The sequence below is a fragment of the Lepus europaeus genome, chromosome 2 (assembly GCF_033115175.1).
Source record: "Lepus europaeus isolate LE1 chromosome 2, mLepTim1.pri, whole genome shotgun sequence".
Taxonomy (NCBI): domain Eukaryota; kingdom Metazoa; phylum Chordata; class Mammalia; order Lagomorpha; family Leporidae; genus Lepus; species Lepus europaeus.
The window spans coordinates 83,236,514-83,254,595 of NC_084828.1; the positions used below are offsets into that span (position 1 = coordinate 83,236,514).

Consider the following 18,082-nt stretch of genomic DNA (forward strand, 5'->3'; position numbering starts at 1 on the left):
GAAACACAGGATTTCTGCCAATTAAATAATACTCTAGTAAGAATGAATGTATCTGCACACAGATAACCTTGTTAAACAAAGATCCTCTCTTTGTAGGTACAGACTCGTTAAGTAGGCCCACACTGGCAGTATCTATTGTTCATTTATTGTGGGTGGATTTCCCATTTTACAAACAATCTCTTATTTACAGGAAGAGGTTCCGGGTTTCAGAAATGTCTGTTGTCCATGTTTCCTGATCCAAGAGGGGCAGAATTCCCCGGCTGGGGAACACACTTGCAGCTGCAGGCATCCCGCAGGGGCCCTCTTCTACTCCAGAGGCCGACACACACACAAACATGATGCATCCAGGGTCAATTCCTGGTAACTGTAGTGCCCTCCAATGTTGTCAAACTGTGATTTGCTAAAATACAAATGTCTATTTGTTGTCTCTTTGCCACTCCTCTTCCCCTTTGCTGCATGCACTCTAGTCTGGACCCCTACACGGGCATCTGTGAACTTACTATGATTTCCAGGGTCAGGCAACGTCCTGTCTCCCCCTAGCCATTCCACCCTACAGGAATCCAGGCTCTGACCTTTATCCTCTACCAGCACCTGGCTCTAATCTTTCTAATGCCTATATTATTATATCTTTTCACAAGTTTCTGACTTATCTTTCAATTAGTTTATGAGTTCCTTAAAGGCAGACTCCTATATTGTTTTTCCTATATCCTGCTTGCACCTACCTGGTAGATGTAAATATACTGCTTTGGAAAAGTAACACGGTCAATCCATTTATGACCCAACACATACATTTAGTGTTCTTGGCAGATTTTTCTAGAATCACTGTATGTTCTTTGTATAAACATGGATATTCTGCTAGCCCCTGACTTCCGAGTGCTCTGTATCAGAACTCATCAGCTGACTCTGTGTCCCAGCCACAGGACAGTACTTGCTCATCCTGTGGAAACTCAACCTCGATGTCATAGACAAAATTTGGATCATCCTTCTTCTTCCGATTTTTCTCAAAAAGTTCATCCATGATGCGCTTCCTCTTGGCAAGCTCCTTGTCGTCCAGTTTGTTCAGGTCTTCCTCAGGATCAATGGTTGTTTCCCGCTGAATTTGTTCCATCGTTTCTGCCAAACTCTGTCCCCGCAAGTTACCTCGTAAAACACTGAACAACTTCTCTAGCTGCCGCAGGGACACCTGTTCCAGGTAATACTTGTGTCGGGGATTATTCTTTAATTGTTCAGCAGCTCTGGTGCAATCTAGAAGGAAGACAGAAAGCAGTATATGACATACATCATCTATATCACAAATAATAAACGTACCATAAGTTAATGCAAGGGTCAAAAATAAAACAAAACTGAATCTTGAAAGCATTATCTCCCTTACCACCAAGGGACTAAATGGATTTATTGGAGTGCTTTTTATCCTCTTTTCGTTTGAAAGGTAGAGTGACAGAGAGAGGGAGAGAGGGAGAGAGAGAGAGACCTTCCATCTAGTGGCTCACTCCTCAAATGTCCTCATCCTGATTTCTCAGGTGGGTAGCAGAGACTCAAATACTTGGGCCATCATTTGGTCCCCTCCCAAGCAGCACACAACCAGGAAGCCTGATTGGAAGTGGAGTAGCCAGGCCTGGAAACAGCATTGCAACATGGGATGCAGGTGTCCCAAGTGGTAGCTCAACCCATTGCACCATAATGCCTGCCTCTTGGATGAATTCTTTTGTAGAACTATCTCTTTTCACTGAGCTTTGAATGTGGTGGCAGGAGGAGGGAGTAATATTTTTTAAAAGAACAATTATTTATCCTTTTTTTAAAAAAGTAATATTTGCAAAGCTAGGTGACAAAGAGGAAGAGAAGAAGGGAGGGAGGAATGGAGGGAGGGAGGGAGGGGAAGAGAGAGGGGGAAGAAAGATCTTCAACCCACTGGTTCGCTACCTAAATTAGCTATAACTGCTGGGGCTGGGCTAGGCCGAAGCCAGGAGCCAGGAACTCCATCTGGGTCTCATATGTGGCAGCAGGGACTCAAGCAGGTACTCAAGCCATCATCTACTGCTTCCAAGGCAGATTACAGGGAGCTGAACTGGAAGTGGAATAGCTGGGACTCAAACTGGCATTTTAGGATGGGCTGTAGATGGTGCAAGTGGTAGCTTAGCTGGCTGTGCCACAATGCCCCAGAATAATTTTTTACTTGCTTAATTTAGCTTTTTAAAAAATTTTTTTTGACAGGCAGAGTTAGACAGTGAGAGAGAGAGAGACAGAGAGAAAGGTCTTCCTTCCGTTGGTTCACCCCCCAGATGGCTGCTATGGCCAGCACACTGCGCCAATCCAAAGCCAGGAGCCAGGCGCTTCCTCCCAGTCTCCCATGCGGGTGCAGGGCCCAAGCACTTGGGCTATCCTCCACTGCCTTCCTGGGTCACAGCAGAGAGCTGGACTGGAAGAGGAGCAACCAGGACAGAATCTGGTGCCCCAACCAGGACTAGAACTTGGGGTACTGGCGCCGCAGGCAGAGGATTAGCCAATTGAGCTGCAGCGCCGGCCTTACTTGCTTAATTTAAAAATCACTTTGTGGAGATGCTGAACACTTTCAACTAGAGGAAGTGTCTAGGAGGAAAAAGTTGTATTATAGCCTTTAGATAGCAGTAGTGGTACTAATAAAATACCAAGGTTACAAACAAAAAATATTAGGAGGGAATTAATATTACTGAATAATGCTATTTAATTTAACTCAATTATCAGTTATCAAACTGGGAAAAAATTATCAATTCCCTTTGACAGATTAGGAAGCTGAAGCCCATGACAATAAGTAACTTAACCAAGATTGTACATCAAATCCCTGATAGAACAGTGATTTGAACCTAGGTTTGTGTACTCTGAAGGGCATGCCACTCCATGGCATGAGGCTCAAACTGTTCTCATGAAATGATTTAGTGAATAGTTCGGACAGGAGGCAAGACAAAAGATGAGATACCTGAAAACTTGGAAAAGTTTCGGACTGGCATGATGCGCTGTCGACTTTTCCCCTTAATTTCATGCTCATAGATTAAGATGATAGCTGGAGGCTGGAATCGAATTCCACATTTCTTGGCAGTACACATCATTCACACATATAATTCAGCGTAAATCAGAGGAAACCCGACAAAAATGCACTCATTGCACGGTTACTTCCAGCTAAAGGGAAAAAGACCACAAGAGGTGTCAGATGTACTTCCCTCCCCTTCCCTTCCCCTCCAGCAAACCTGGCTCTAGCCCAATCTATTTTTTTAAATTTATTTTTATTTTTTAATTTTTGACAGGCAGAGTTAGACAGTGAGAGAGAGACAGACAGAGAGAAAAGTCTTCCTTCCGTTGGTTCACCCCCCAAATGGCCACTACGGCTGGCACGCTGCGCCGATCCAAAGCCAGGAGCCAGGCACTTCCTCCTGGTCTCCCATGCGGGTGCAGGGCCCAAGCACTTGGGCCATCCTCCACTGCCTTCCCGTCTAGCCCAATCTAAAGACACATACTCTGCCCATGAAGCCCAACACTTCAAGCGCTACCCTGAAAGTTCTGTTTGGCCTTGGGTTAGCCTCTGTTGGATCCCTACGATTCTTTGGGTCATTGAAGGATGTAAGTTTGTTCACATGTGAGCTGGAGAATACAATTCCATTTGGATCTCTTAGTGTACTGTACTCTTACCAAAGGTTGTAGCCAAACCTGAGTCAGCCCAGGGCTGATCTGTAGTGCCTTTTCTATTTATCAATTAATAAGATACGTATCAAGCACCGTTTGTATCAAGGTACTATGCAATTTGTCCTGAGAGGGTCACCAGACCAGATCTGTCTCCTTTGAATCTTCCCAATTACTCTACTCATCGAGTTTGTTGTAATTATTCATTTACTCATCTCTATCCCCTTCTGGTCTGTATGTTCCATGAGGGCAGGGAGTACATACATTTTTCAACACTATATCTTAGCATACGTGGAGTGTAGTAGGCATTCTACCCATATTGTTTAATTCCTTTAAAAAAAAAAAAAGATTTATTTTATTTGAAAGAGTTACAGAGAGAGAGAGAGAGAGAGAGAGAGATGAGGTCTTTCATCCGCTGGCTTACTCCCCAAATGGTCGCAATGGCTGGAGCCAAGCCGATCTGAAGCCAGGAGCCAGGAGCTTCTTCCAGGTCTCCTATGTGGGTGTAGGGTCCCAAGGACTTGAGCCATCCTCCGTTGCTTTCCCAGGTGCATTAGCAGAGAGCTGGATTGGAAGCGAATCAGCTGTGACTTAAACCGGTGTCCACATGAGATGCTGGTGCCGCAGGCTGGGGCTTTAACCCACTGTGCCACAACACTGGCTCCTTAATTCATTTTTTTAAAATTTATTTTGAAATTCAGAGTTAGAGTGAGAGAAAGACCTTCTATCCATTGGTTCATTCCCTAGATGGCCAAAACAGCCAGGCTGGGCCAGGTTGAAGCCAAGAGCCAGGAACTTCATCCAGGTCTCCCACATTGGTGGCAGAGGCCCAAACACTTGAGCCATCTTCTGTTGCTTTTCCCAGGCCATTAGAGCAAGGCACTGGTTCAAAAGTGGAGCAGCTGGGACATAAACCAGTGACCACATGGGATGCCGAATGCCAGCCCCATTCTTGTTTAATTCATGTATTAATCTAAGGCAGTTCTGGTACATCCTGATCCACCATTTAGAGACCTGACCAAAAAAGGCAGACCTGAAGGAGAAACAGCCTGCCCTGGAGCAAGGCAGTAGTTTACATGGCTTCTGTCTCACTATATTATCTTTCCTAGTTACAAGAAACACATCTATTTACAGATTGACGTTTTTTATTCTCTCATTACTTCCACATCTTCAGTGCCAAAATACACTTAATTACAGGTACAGCTTCAGATGTATCTAACATTTTAGGGAAATTCTTAAGTATCAAAAAACTCGAGGTAAAGTGGCATGGGGTGATTGATAATATTGTCACAAACCTGGTTCTGCTGGAGAAGTGCTACAGGAATATAATTTTCTTTAAATCCTTGTTTTAAAAATTTATTTGAAAGGCAGGCAGGGACAACGAGAGATCTTCCATCTGCTGGTTCACTCCCCAAATGTTGGCAAAGGCTGGGGCTGGGCCTGCGCCAGGACAAAGCCAGGAGGCAGTAACTCAAGCCAGGTCTTCCACTGGATGGCAGGGACCCAACCACCAGAGCCATCACCACTGCCCCCAGGGTATGCATTAGCAGGAAGCAGGAGTTGGAGCCAGGACTTGAACCTAGGCACTCCCACAGGATGCAGGCATCCCACAGGTCCTTGGGCCCTGCACCCCCATGGGAGACCAGAAGGAAGCACTCGGCTCCTGGCTTCAGATCTGAACAGTCTTAACTGCTCTAAATGCCTGACCTAGGAATATAATTTTTAAAAATACTTAACAGTAGGCTGGCGCCACGGCTCACTAGGCTAATCCTCCGCCTTGCGGAGCCGGCACACCGGGTTCTAGTCCTGGTCGGGGCACCGATCCTGTCCCGGTTGTCCCTCTTCCAGGCCAGGGAGTGCAGTGGAGGATGGCCCAAGTGCTTGGGCCCTGCACCCCATAGGAGACCAGGAGAAGCACCTGGCTCCTGGCTTCGGATCAGTGTGGTGCGCCGGCCGCAGCGCGCCTACCGCGGCGGCCATTGGTGGGTGAACCAACGGCAAAAGGAAGACCTTTCTCTCTGTCTCTCTCTCTCACTGTCCACTCTGCCTGTCAAAAAATAAATAAATAAATAAAATTAAAAAAAAAACTTAACAGTAATAAAATATTTACTGTAGAAAACTGGGGACGAGCAGGAATGGGAGGAAATAAAATAATCACCTTTATTACTAACAGGATTTTTCCAGAGATACAGTTTAGTCTTTAAAACTATGTCTAGGCCGGCGCTGAGGCTCAATAGGCTAGTCCTCTGCCTGCGGCACCGGCACCCCGGGTCGGGGTGCCGGATTCTGTCCCGGTTGCCCCTCTTCCAGTCCAGCTTTCTGCTATGGCCCAGGAAGGCAGTGGAGGATGGCCCAATCCTTGGGCCCTGCACCCGCATGGGAGACCAGGAGGAAGCGCCTTGCTCCTGGCTTCAGATTGGCGCAGCGCGCCAGCGGTAGCAGCCACTTGGGGGATGAACCAACGGAAGGAAGACCTTTCTCTCTGCCTCTCTCTCTGTCTAACTCTTCCTGTCAAAAAACAAAAACAAAAAACAAAAAACAAACACTATGTCTTTTATATCATACATACTATCTCCTAAAGTTTAACAACTCATTTTCTCATTAAATATTTTACTAAGATATAATTCTTACATGATTCCCAAGGATCTTGTCGATATACGATATACTATAGTCTACATTATTCACCCCTTATTGTTGAACATAGAATTTTTACTCGGGAAACTAATCATATATAAAGAACTGCTGGGGCCGATGCTGTGGTGCAGTGTGTTAAAGCCACCGCCTGCAGGGCCGGCATCCGGTAGGGTCGCCAGTTAGAGCCCCGGCTGCTCCACTTCCAATCCAGCTCTCTGCTGGGAAAGCAGGGGAGGATGGCCAAAGTGCGCCCACGTGGGAGACCCAGATGAAGCTCCTGGCTCCTGGCTTCAGCCTGGCCCAGCCCCGGTTGTTGCAGCCATCTGGGGAGTGAACCAGCAGACAGAAGACCTCTCTGTCTCGACCTCTCTCTCTAACTCTGGCTTTCAAATAAATAAAACAAAACTTTAAAAACAATTTAAAAAGAACTGCTATCTCAAATGAGTGTTTGGCCTCTTAGCTGATGCAATTGACTCCTCCCCTCCCCTCTCTTTAACGCTACTCTAAAAATTGCGTCTCATTATACCATGTTAGTAAACTTTCTAGGAAAGCGTGCTGAGCACCGTGTAAACACACACTCTAGAGACCCGCGGTACTCAGGATGGAAGCAGTTCATACTCAACCGCGCAGTTTCCCACTGCAGACTCTTTTCCTTATTAAAATGTAACTTTTGTTTTTTTACCAATGCTGTGCTCTGTTGGGAATGTAAAACAATTCCTGAGGCCGATCGCGCGCGCACACACACACACACACAAACACACTCTGCCCCTCTCCTCCTCTCCAGGGGCAGCTCCATCTGAAGCGGATCTCCGTGTTTGTCCACCAGGCGCATGGCGCTGGTTTCCGCTTGGGACCTGCGCTCGGACACCAGGCTCTCCAGGCCTGCTAGCAGATTCCGTCCGGTTCAGGGAAGGGAGAGGGCGCGTTTTCCTGATTACCCTTCCTGGACTTGCATGTTTTTCTTCCCAGGGGTCAGGGACCGCCAGAATCTTGCCAGGGGACCCACGGTGGGCACGGATTTCCCCCAAGGAGCAGACGCATCTCTAGCTTCTCACGTCTCCAGGGCAAGGCTGGCGTCCTTACCTCAGAGAAGATCGGAAAGCGCACCGTCTCCCGCAGGACGACGTCTACACCGTGAGGAGCGGCCGCCTCCACCCGACCGCGGTGCACACAGGCACGCCAGAGTCTCCTGTGAGGCCGGGTGGGGCCCAGCGCCGCAGGAAGAGGCCGCAACCACAGCCTCACGGACAGCACCCCAGGGGTGAATCCTCGTGCGGGAGGTCTAGGCCCGCAAACACCAGGAAGCCCAGGCGGAGGCCGGTGGGCAGCGCAGACCGCCAGCTCCCGCCAGGGCTTGAGGGCTTCAGAGTCCAGCCAGCGCCCGCCGGGACGTTCCCATAGCAACAGCCCGGGCACACGTCACCGCGCTTGCGTCGCTGCTCGCCCCGCCCCCGGGCTGGCGGGGGGCGTGAACGAAAGGGGCCGGGTCCCGCCGCCTCACGCAGGGCCTGAACTTTTCGGGTAGGGGGCTAGAGCTTTGAAGACGCGGGACGGCCCGCGTACGCGACCCAGCCCTCCGGCGCAGACACTAGCGGACTCCTTCCCCTGCCGGCACCTCGTCCCGCGCGCCCCTTCTCGGGCGTCCGCCCCTCGGCGTTCTGGCGGCTCTGGTCCGGGCTGTGCGGGCGGCCGCTTGGCTGCTCCTCTGCGCGGCGGCCGGGCTCGCCCGCACAGGAGCCCCGAGCTCCAGCGACGCCGCTGTCGGTGCAGGTAAGGGCAGGGGCCGGGTGTGTGCTGGTGCTTCCGGAGCCGAGCGCTGCAGCTGCAACGGTGGGGTGAGTTGGGGCGGATTAGAAGCGAGCCAGGGCCACGCGCCTTCCTGCCGCTGCCCTTCCCGCGCGCTCTGCTCCGTGGCAGCACCTGCGTCTCTGCAGGGCCCCGCGTTGTCGCTGCGGGGTGGAACCGGCTGCGCTGTGACTCGAGTACCGAGGAGTACGGTGGTGACGCGTCTTGGGAAGCGCGTGGGCAGCGTGACGCTCCTCCGCGGTCAGGGGCCCGCGAAGAGTTCCAAAACGGAATGGGGAGACTGGACATCTTTGGTGATACCAGGTTGGCTTGGGGGTTCTTTGTGACTCCAGGCTGGGCAGGGGAGTTGATTCCTATCGTAGGGTCCAAGTTCGTGGTCCTGAGCTAAACACACCCGGAGCCGTCGAGGTTGCAGCGTATTGAGGGAGACAGACACCTGCCAGAGTGATTTCAATAAGGTGATAAGGTGATAACACTTCCGGGTGAGTTTCTCCAGCTGGAGGACGATTGTAGCCTAGTTATCCGTGCTGTGCTGCCTCTGTGGATTTACTTATTAGATTTCCAAATTTGTTTTAAGAAAGAATTATGAAATGAAAAATAACTGCTCAATAACTGGACTTGATATCTGTAAAGAGTTTTCCAGCCCGGCACTTAATCATTAAAAAGGGGTCCATTTCCACAGCTAGTTCAGGCCAGCACACCAAATTGAAGTAATATTTAAGAGGAAAAAGTTGTCTTAAAGATTTGTTTTATTATTTATTTGAAAGAGTTACAAAGTGAGAAAAGGCGAGGGAGAGAGAGGGATCTTCCGTCCGCTGATTTCACTCTCCAAATGCCTGCAACCCAGCAGATGCCAGGAGCCTAGAACTCCATGTGGGTTGCAGGTACTTGAGCCATGTTCCACTGCTTTCCCAGTGGCCTCACCAGGGAGCTAGCTTGGAAACAGCAGCTGGGATTAGATTTCTCCTAATTTAATATGTAGTTAGATGATAGACTGTAAAGAGAAAAAATGCTTAGGCCTTACTCCCTATGCCCATTAAAATTAAACACAAGGAGGAAAACTCTGGATTTGTACGAGATACGTGCAGTGTTTATTTGGAGAAACATTGTATGCTGCTCCAAAGCAGTTAAGATTTCTTTAGCTCCCTGGGAGAGTGGAAGTAGTGCAGACTGTAGGGGGTTGGGCAAACTAACTTCTGATCATTTACTCGGTTCAATGACTGAGAATCAGTTACTAATGATGTGTATACTTTAAAAAAAAAAAAAAAAGCTTGAGGAAAAGGGAATTAAGGGGCTTGCATTGTGTCCTACCGGGTAAAGCCACCACCTGCAGTGCCAGCATCCCAAATGGGTGCTGGTTCGAGTCCCGGCTGTTCCACTTCCAATCTAACTCTCTGCTATGGCCTGGGAAAGCAGTAGAAGATGGCCCAAGTCCTTGGGCCCCTACACCCGCGTGGGAGACCTGGAAGAAATTCCTGGCTTCAGATTGGTGCAGCTCCTGCTGTTGCAGCCAGTTGGGGAGTGAACCAGTAGATGGATGACCTCTCTTTCTCTCTCTGCCTCTCCTTCTCTCTCTGTGTAACTCTGCCTTTCAAATAAATAAATAAATCTTAAAAACATAGACTTAATAAAAAGGAATTAAAAGAAAAGTTCACTTTGGTGCAAAAAGATTGAAATTCATGCATACAAAGGATCTTCAAACAGTTCATAAAATATGTGTCCTATAAAAAACTATGATGCATGAATAAAGTAATATTAACAACAAACATATAGTATGCTTAGTGTATGGTAGGCTCTGTCTTCCCTTGGGAACCTGCCACACAGTTACCCCAGTGTACAGTCCTGGTTGGGTGACTGGGAGCTGACCATGTTGGGGCAGTTAGCTGTCTTCTCAGAGAACATTCTCCACAGGACTTGGTCCAGGAGTCAGACACCCCCCAAGGCCCCCGGGCTCCGTGTGTGCTCTCAACAGCATGGGGGAGAGCTCAGGGCCTTGTTGAGGTGCCCTGTGTATGCTGGGAATGTGGGGGGCCTAGGAAACCCTGCTTGCATACAGCTCTCTCACAGTGTTGGGGCATGCGGGGCACACCACAGGGAGGGCAGTCGGCATCCCCTGCCATCTCTGGGAGCTCCTGCGCTGTGTCCTCGCTGTGCCCACCATGAGGATGAGGAATGACCACCTGGACGCTGCCCTCAGGACCTGGGGTCTTCCAAGCACTGTGTGCTCTGGGCCACTCTAGAGAGTACAGGCTCCCTGCTGAGACATGGCCAGAGAGCCAGTGCCTCCTGTGTTGCCTGCCATGCTGGGTGGCGGCTGGCAGCCCCTCATGGTGAGGATTTCCCTTTTCTTATATGCACTATCCCGTCATGTGGTTCTTACAATAAATTGATTATTCCGGTGGAGAAAAAACATATGCCTTTACACATAGTAAGTCCTGTGACAGCTAGCAGAAAGAGAAGCTACCTTTGTTTTTTTTTTTGTTTGTTTGTTTTTAAGATTTTTATTTTATTATTTTTGACGCAGACTTACAGAGAGAGGGAGAGACAGAGAGAAAGGTGTTCTGTCCACTGATTCACTCCCCAAGTGGCCACAATGGCCAGAATGAACTGATCAGAAGCCAGGAGCTTCTTTGGGGTCTCCCACGTGGGTTCAGGGGCCCAGGCGCTTTGGCCATGTTCCACTGCTTTCCCAGGCCATAAGCAGAGAGCTGGATCAGAAGAGGAGCAGCCAGGACACGAACTGGTGCTCATAAGGGATGCCGGCGCTGCAGGCAGAAGCATAGCCTACTCAGCCACAGCACCGGCCTCAGGAGAAGTGGTCTTCCCAAAGTAATGGCAGACTGGGATTTAAAAACAGAAAATCTAGTTCCAAAGTCAGTGTTCGCCACTACGTTATACTGGAAATAGACTTATGTATAACTCAAATTGCTTAAGTTCGAAAAGCTTTTGGCTTTAGATCTGTTAGATTTTATAGGCAAGTAAAGCCTATTGAAGTAATTCTGTGATTATTTAAGTATTCTTTCATTATGTTTTTATTTAATATAATCTTTTGGTTCTATAGGTATAAGGGACACATGTCCTGAAATTGTTTTGAAGCAAGAAGTATTGAAAAATGGTTTTCACAGGTAAGTTGCCATTGAGGCATTTTTTTTAAAGATTTATTTATCTGGGGGCTGGTATTGTGGCATAGCATGTGAAGAAGCTGCCTGTGATGCCAGCATACCTATGAGCTATGGTTCAAGTCCCAGCTGTTCCATTTCTGATCCAGCTCCCTGTCAGTGGCCTGGGAAAGCAGTGGAAGATGGCCCAAGTGCTGTCCCTGTACCCAAGTGGGAGACCTGGAGGAAGCTCCTGGCTTCTGGCTTCAGACTGGCGTAGCTCTGGCTGTTGCGGTCATTTGGGGAGTGAACCAGTGGTTGGAAGACCTCTCTTTCTGTCTCTGCCTCTGTGTAACTCTGCCTTTCAAATAAATAAATAAGCCTTTTTTAAAAAAAAATCACATTTGGGTAACTTTTTATTCAAAAAATTGTATTTTCTTCCTTCCTTCCTTCCTTCCTTCCTTCCTTCCTTCCTTCCTTCCTTCCTTCCTTCCTTCCTTCCTTCCTTCCTTCCTTCCTTCCTTCCTTTCTGTTTTTTTTGACAGGCAGAGTGGACAGTGAGAGAGAGACAGAGAGAAAGGTCTTCCTTTGCCGTTGGTTCACCCTCCAGTGGCCGCTGCGGTAGGCGCGCTGCGGCCAGCGCACCGCGCTGATCCGATGGCAGGAGCCAGGTGCTTCTCCTGGTCTCCCATGGGGTGCAGGGCCCAAGCACTTGGGCCATCCTCCACTGCCTTCCCGGGCCATAGCAGAGAGCTGGCCTGGAAGAGGGGCAACCGGGACAGGATTGGTGCCCCGACTGGGACTAGAACCCCGTGTGCCGGCGCCGCAAGGCGGAGGATTAGCCTAGTGAGCCGCGGCGCCCGCCTCTTTTTTTTATTTTTTGACAGGCAGAGTGGACAGTGAGAGAGAGAGACAGAGAGAAAGGTCTTCCTTTTTGCCATTGGTTCACCCTCCAATGGCCGCTGCGGCCGGCGCATCTCGCCGATCTGAAGCCAGGAGCCAGGTGCTTCTCCTGGTCTCCCATGCGGGTGCAGGGCCCAAGCACTTGGGCCATCCTCCACTGCCTTCCCGGGCCACAGCAGAGAGCTGGCCTGGAAGAGGGGCAACCGGGACAGAATCCAGCACCCCTACCGGGACTAGAACCCCGTGTGCCGGCGCCACAAGGCGGAGGATTAGCCTGTTAAGCCACGGCGCCGGCCAAAAATTGTATTTTCATCTCTTGAACTTGTACTCAGTTTTTTTTTTAACCTTATCTGTCTCATAATACTCGTGTTTTTCTTTTAAATTCTTGGACATATTGGGAGTGTTCTTAATGATTTTTATAGTACCTTTTGCAAATTTTAGCACTTCTGTCATTTCTGGGTCTGTTTCTGTTGGGTTATATTTTCATGATGGTTGATCATGTTTCACTGCCTCTGCTGTTTAATAATTTGATTAGATGCTGAACATTGTGAACATTTGGGATATGAATTCTGTTGAATGTGGATTTTCTTGTTTAAAGTGTGTTGGGCTTTTTTTTTTTTTTTTCTGTTGGCAATTAAGTTACTTAGTAGCTTGATCCTCTTAACCTTTTCTTGTATAGTTCTAAAGTTAAAGGCTAGTATATCTGCCTTATAAGGCTTTGCTCTACTGACCTCAATCTTGTTTGAAATTTTGGACTTTTTCAGTTTCCTGATTTTTTTTTTTAATGTACATGTAGATATATCTGTGTGTGTTTAAATATTTATTTATTTGAAAGGTAGAGTGACAGAGAGTGTGAGAGGCAGGGAAAGTGAAATCATCCATCTGTTGGTTCCCCCCTCCAAATTGCCTTAACAGCCAGGGCTAGGCCAGGCTGAAGTCAGGAGCCAGGAACTCCATCCAGGTCTCCCACATGAGTATCAAAAACTAAGCACTTGGGCCATCACCTTCTGGCTCCCAGGCATACTAGCAGGGAGGTAGTAGAATAGCTTGGAACTGGAACCAGACACTCTGATACAGGATATAGGTAGGTGTCCCAAGCTGTAGCTTAATCTTCTGTGCCACAATGCTTGCCTCTCCCTGGTCATTTTTTGCTGAGTCCTGTGGAGTTACACCCTAGTTATGCGTATCTTAGTATTCAGCAAAACTGAAGGGATTCCTGTTTGGATTTTTGGAATTCCTCTCTGAAATCTGGCACTAGGACTTGCAGCCACTTCAGTCTCCCTGAGCTTCTATGTGTATTTCCCTACTTAAGCAAAACTATCATGCACTGCGGTCCGGGATCAGGCAGAAAGCTAGGACAGTTATACACACAGATTTATAATCTGTTTTAAGTTTTGTATATGATGTGAGGTGGAGGTCAGTGTTCGTTTTTTTCTATATTGATATTCAGTTGTTTCAGTTCCAATTGTGGCAAAGATTGTCCTTTCCCCATCAAATCAGGTTAGTACCTTTATTGAAAATATGTATATAAATATTTTTGGACTGTGCTTTTCCATTGATGTTTGTTTTCACACTAATGCTGTAATGTGGCTATGACATGAATTATGAAAGATCTACTTTTTGGAATATGAATTTCAAATACAGTGTTTCCAATATTATGAGTATAGTGTCATGCTATCTCATTTAACAGCTGAAGGAAGAAATATACTTTAAATATATTTGTCTTACAGAGACCTTTCAATAAAAGTGAAATTTGGAGAAAGCATTGAGGACTTACAGACCTGCCGACTCTTAATTAAACAGGAAATCCCAACAGGACTTTTTGTGGATCCATATGAATTGGCTTCATTACAAGAGAGGAAAATAACAGAGGTACAGATATTAGGGATTTTATTTTTTTGAGAGAGTCAGAAATTTAAGGATCCTGTAGCTTGGATTAAGGAAGAATACTAGGGGCCGGCACTGTGGTATAGTGGGTACAGGTGCTGCTTACAGTGCCGTCATCCCATATGGATGCTGGTTAGAGTCCTGGCAGCTCTACTTCCTATCCAGCTCTCTGCTATGGCCTGGGAAAGCAGTAGAAGATGGCCCAAGTGCTTGGTCCCCTGCACCCACGTGGGAGACCCAGAGGAGGATCCTGGCTCCTGGCTTTGGATTGGTGCAGCTCCGGCCATTGGCAGCCAATGAACCAGTGGATAGAAGACCTCTCTCTCTCTGCCTCTCCTCTCTCTGTGTAACTCTGACTTTCAAATAAATTGTTTAAAAAAAGGAAGAATACTAAATATGACAGCATTACATTTTTTTTTTCATTTCGTTAAAGCATATAAAATGACATGTTAGGATAGGAGTTTTGTTTTTTAAGGTTTATTTATTTGAAAGGCAGAAAGAGAGAGAGAGGTCAATCTTCCATCCACTGGTTCTGCAGCTAGGGTTAGGAAGCTCAGAGTCAGGAACTGCATCCAGATCTCCCATGTGGGTGGCAAGAACACAAGTAGTTGGGCTATCATTTGCTGCCTGTCTGGAGCATATAGTGGGAAGCCAGATCAGGAGTTTAGAGTAGCTGGGACTTGAACTTGGTACACCTTTATGGGATGCAGGCATCCCACGCTGCAGTTTACTGTACCACAACACTCGCCCAAGGATAGGAATTTTTCTTGAACAAGTGAATATTTGTTCACTTGTCAGGAATAAACCAACTAAACTGAGCTGATTAAATACTCTTTGGCAGGTTGATTCATTAATAACTAAGCAAATTGTGTGTGTGTGTGTGTGTACAAGATACTTCAAAAATGGAAAAATAGAATTAAAAGCTAATGTACATTTCCTATAAACTTTTTGAAGATTCCTCATAGATAGTCTTGAAAAGTTTAATGATGAATAAGTAGCACTTAAATGGCATCTTTATTAAATTAGAAAGACATGTATTCCAATAACTGTATGCAAGGAAGGGAAACTAACATTTACTAGTTATCTAGGCTGAAGATCTTTATTTTAAAAAAAAGTTTATTTTTTTTTTTTTATTTGAAAAGCAGAGCGATGAAGAGAGAGAGGTAGAGACAGAGATCTTCTGTCGGCTGATTCACCCCCCAAACGCCCACATTAGCCTAGGCTGGACCAAGTCAAGGCCAGGAACCAGGAACTTAAGCTGGGTCTCCTGCATAGGTGGCAGGGATCTAAGGACCTGAACCATCATCTGCATTCCAGGATGCACGTTAACAGGGAGTTGGAATCAAAAGTGGAGCCAGAACTCAAACACAGGTGTTCCGATGTGGAATGTAGGCATCATAAGTGGCATCTTAGTTGCTGTGGCAAATTCCTGCTCCAAATATCTTTGTTTTAAAAGAAGCAAGGTTGGGGCTGGCACTGTGGCACAGTAGGCTAAGCCTCTGTTTGTGGTGTTGGTATCTCATATGGGGAGTGAACCAGCAGATGGAAGACCTTTCTCTTTGTCTCTCCTTCTGTCTGTAACTCTACCTCCCCCCAAAAATAAATGAAATCTAAAAAAAATTTAAAAATGAAGCAAGGCAAAGTTAAACATTAAAGGAAGATTGTGTCCCACACACTTTACATAAATTAATTGTTATGATACCTCTAGACGTGTTACCTCCATTTTGTAGATGGGGAAACTGAAGCACAAAGAAGTCAAGCAATGTATCCAGGATACATCAATAAATGGTAGAGCCAAGGAATGAACCCAGGGTTATCTGATTGGAAAGTTTTTGCCCTTCCCTGATGGGAATCTTAGCTCTTTAATTCAGAGTGTCCCCAGCTTTGAAGAAAATCATCTGGGAGCACTTTCTGTGCAGCTGGTTGTCTTCCTGGGAAATCCTGATTCTGTAGGTTTAGGTTAGACCCACAGATGTGTTTTTAAATAACTCAGATAATTGCTGTTAAGAACCAGTGATGGCCAGTGCTGCGGCTCAATAGGCTAATCCTCTGCCTGTGGCACCGGCACCCCAGGTTCTAGTCCCGGTCGGGGCGCCGGATTCTGTCCCGGTTGCCCCTCTTCCAGGCCAGCTCTCTACTGTGGCCCGGGAAGGCAGTGGAGGATGGCCCAAGTCCTTGGGCCCTGCACCCGCATGGGAGACCAGGAGAAGCACCTGGCTCCTGGCTTTGGATCAGCATGGTGCGCCGGCCGCAGCGGCCATTGAGGGGTGAACCAACGGAAGAGGAAGACCTTTCTCTCTGTCTCTCTCTCTCACTGTCCACTCTGCCTGTCAAAAAAAAAAAAAGAACCAGTGGTTAGGGGCCGGCGCCGTGGCTCACTTGGTTAATTCTCCACCTGTGGCACCAGCATCCCATATGGGCACCAGGTTCTAGTCCTGGTTGCTCCTCTTCCAATCCAGCTTTCTGCTGTGGCCCGAAAGGGCAGTGGAGGATGGCCCAAGTGCATGGGCCCCTGCACCTGCATGGGAGACCAGGAGGAGGCGCCTGGCTCCTGGTTTTGGATTGGCGCAGCAACGGCCGTGACGTCTATTTGGGGAATGAACCAACGGAAGGAAGACCTTTGTCTGTCTGTCTGTCTCTCTCTCTCACTGTCTATAACTCTACCTGTCAAAAAAAAAAAAAAAAAAAAAAAAAAAAAAGAACCAGTGGTTAAGACACAGCTTGGGAAGCCTGCATCACATAAATGAGCACCTGCGTTCAAGCCTGGGCTTCGTTTCCAATTCCAGCTTCCTGCCAAGTCCTAGCTCTGCTTCATTTCCGTTTCCCTGCTAATGTGCATCTTGGGAGTAAGTATGTGATAGCACAGGTACTTGGGTCCTTTCTGCCCATGTGAGAAACCTAAATTGACTTCTGGGCTCCTGTCTTCATCCTGGCCCAGCCACAGCTGTTGCAGACATTTGAGGAGCGAACTGGTGGATGGAAGATCTCTCCCTGTGTGTTTCTGCCTTTCAAATAAAATGAAAGTAAAGACAAAATAAATTTTTTTGTAAACTCTTTGTTCATAAGTTTATAATGTACATATGAATTTTTTAATCTTTTAATTGTCAGTTTAAAATTTATTTTCATTTTACTTGAAAGAAAGAGATCTGTCCACTGGGTCATTCCCCAAATGCCTGGAACAGCTGGGGTTGGGCCAAGGCAAAGCTTGGATTCTGGAACTCAACCTGGGTCTCCCATGTAGGTGACAGGGACTCCAGGAGTTGCACCATCACCTACTGCCTCCCATGGTGTGCAGAAGCAGGAAACTGGAATTGGAAGCAGAGTTGGGACTCAAATGCAGGCATTCTGGTATGGGACATAAGGTCCAAAGCAGTGTCTTAACTGCTGTGACATACGCATGTTATTTTAAAAAGTCAAAGTAGATATACTTCCAGTCATTTGTGATGGTATCTTGTTTCTAGTTGTGGTTTACACCAATTTCTTTACCTTTCTCATTTCATTTTTTTTTTTTTTTTTTTTGGACTGGCAGAGTTAGTGAGAGAGAGAGAGACAGAAAGGTCTTCCTTTCATTGTTTCACCCCCCAAATGGCTGCTACGGCCAGCGCTGCGCCAATCCGAAGCCAGGAGCCAGGTGCTTCCTCCTGGTCTCCCATGCGGGTGCAGGGCTCAAGCACTTGGGCCATCCTCCACTGCCTTCCCAGGCCACAGCAGAGAGCTGGACTGGAAGAGGAGCAGCCGGGACAGAATCCGGCGCCCCAACCGGGACTAGAACCCAGGGTGCCGGCACCGCAGGCAGAGGATTAGCCTAGTGAGCCGCTGCACTGGCCTACCTTTTTTATTTCATTTTAATGTTTGTTGAATTAGATAATTATACTCTGATGGCTCAACATTCAGGAGATATAGCAAGGCATTCAATAATAAACTTCACCTATCTCAGCCTTCAGTTACCTAGTTTCTTCCTGTGTTTTCAGGTTTTTGGGTATATATGGAATTCTAGATACACATAAATGTAAGTTTTTTTTCTTCACTGAGTTATAAATTCTAACTGAGACTTTCAAATTTAAACACAATTCTTAGCTTATAATTTCATGAATTGATAACGT

At 47.2% G+C, this 18,082-nt stretch overlaps 2 protein-coding genes across 3 annotated transcripts in view; one reads left to right on the forward strand and one right to left on the reverse strand.

Moving 5' to 3' along the window:
* CEP19 (centrosomal protein 19) lies at positions 1-7,670 on the reverse strand. 2 transcript variants are annotated; one of them, XM_062209590.1, is made up of 4 exons: positions 7,369-7,670; positions 4,076-4,215; positions 2,954-3,153; positions 1-1,245 (listed from the first exon to the last, which is right to left on the reverse strand). In XM_062209590.1, exons 3-4 carry the CDS (start codon positions 3,081-3,083, stop codon positions 884-886), a joined length of 492 nt encoding a protein of 163 aa, XP_062065574.1. In that variant the 5' UTR covers positions 3,084-3,153; positions 4,076-4,215; positions 7,369-7,670; the 3' UTR covers positions 1-883. The 2 variants fall into 2 exon arrangements, with proteins under 2 accessions (XP_062065574.1, XP_062065581.1); XM_062209597.1 differs by lacking the exon at positions 4,076-4,215.
* The window catches only part of PIGX (phosphatidylinositol glycan anchor biosynthesis class X), a 22,843-nt gene continuing 11,876 nt past the window's right edge, over positions 7,116-18,082 (forward strand). Inside the window, exons 1-4 of the mRNA XM_062181159.1 lie at positions 7,116-7,292; positions 7,878-8,055; positions 11,153-11,216; positions 13,823-13,964. Coding sequence (XP_062037143.1) covers positions 7,116-7,292; positions 7,878-8,055; positions 11,153-11,216; positions 13,823-13,964 — 561 coding nt within the window. The remainder of the gene's footprint in view (positions 7,293-7,877; positions 8,056-11,152; positions 11,217-13,822; positions 13,965-18,082) is intronic.

Bases quoted from the DNA above. Each gene is read 5' to 3' on its own strand.
- CEP19 (XM_062209597.1), bottom strand. From the start codon at position 3,083: ATGATGTGTACTGCCAAGAAATGTGGAATTCGATTCCAGCCTCCAGCT. The intron at 1,246-2,953 runs GTATCTCATCTT...TCTTCCTTCTAG, and splicing joins AAACTTTTCCAAGTTTTCAG to ATTGCACCAGAGCTGCTGAA.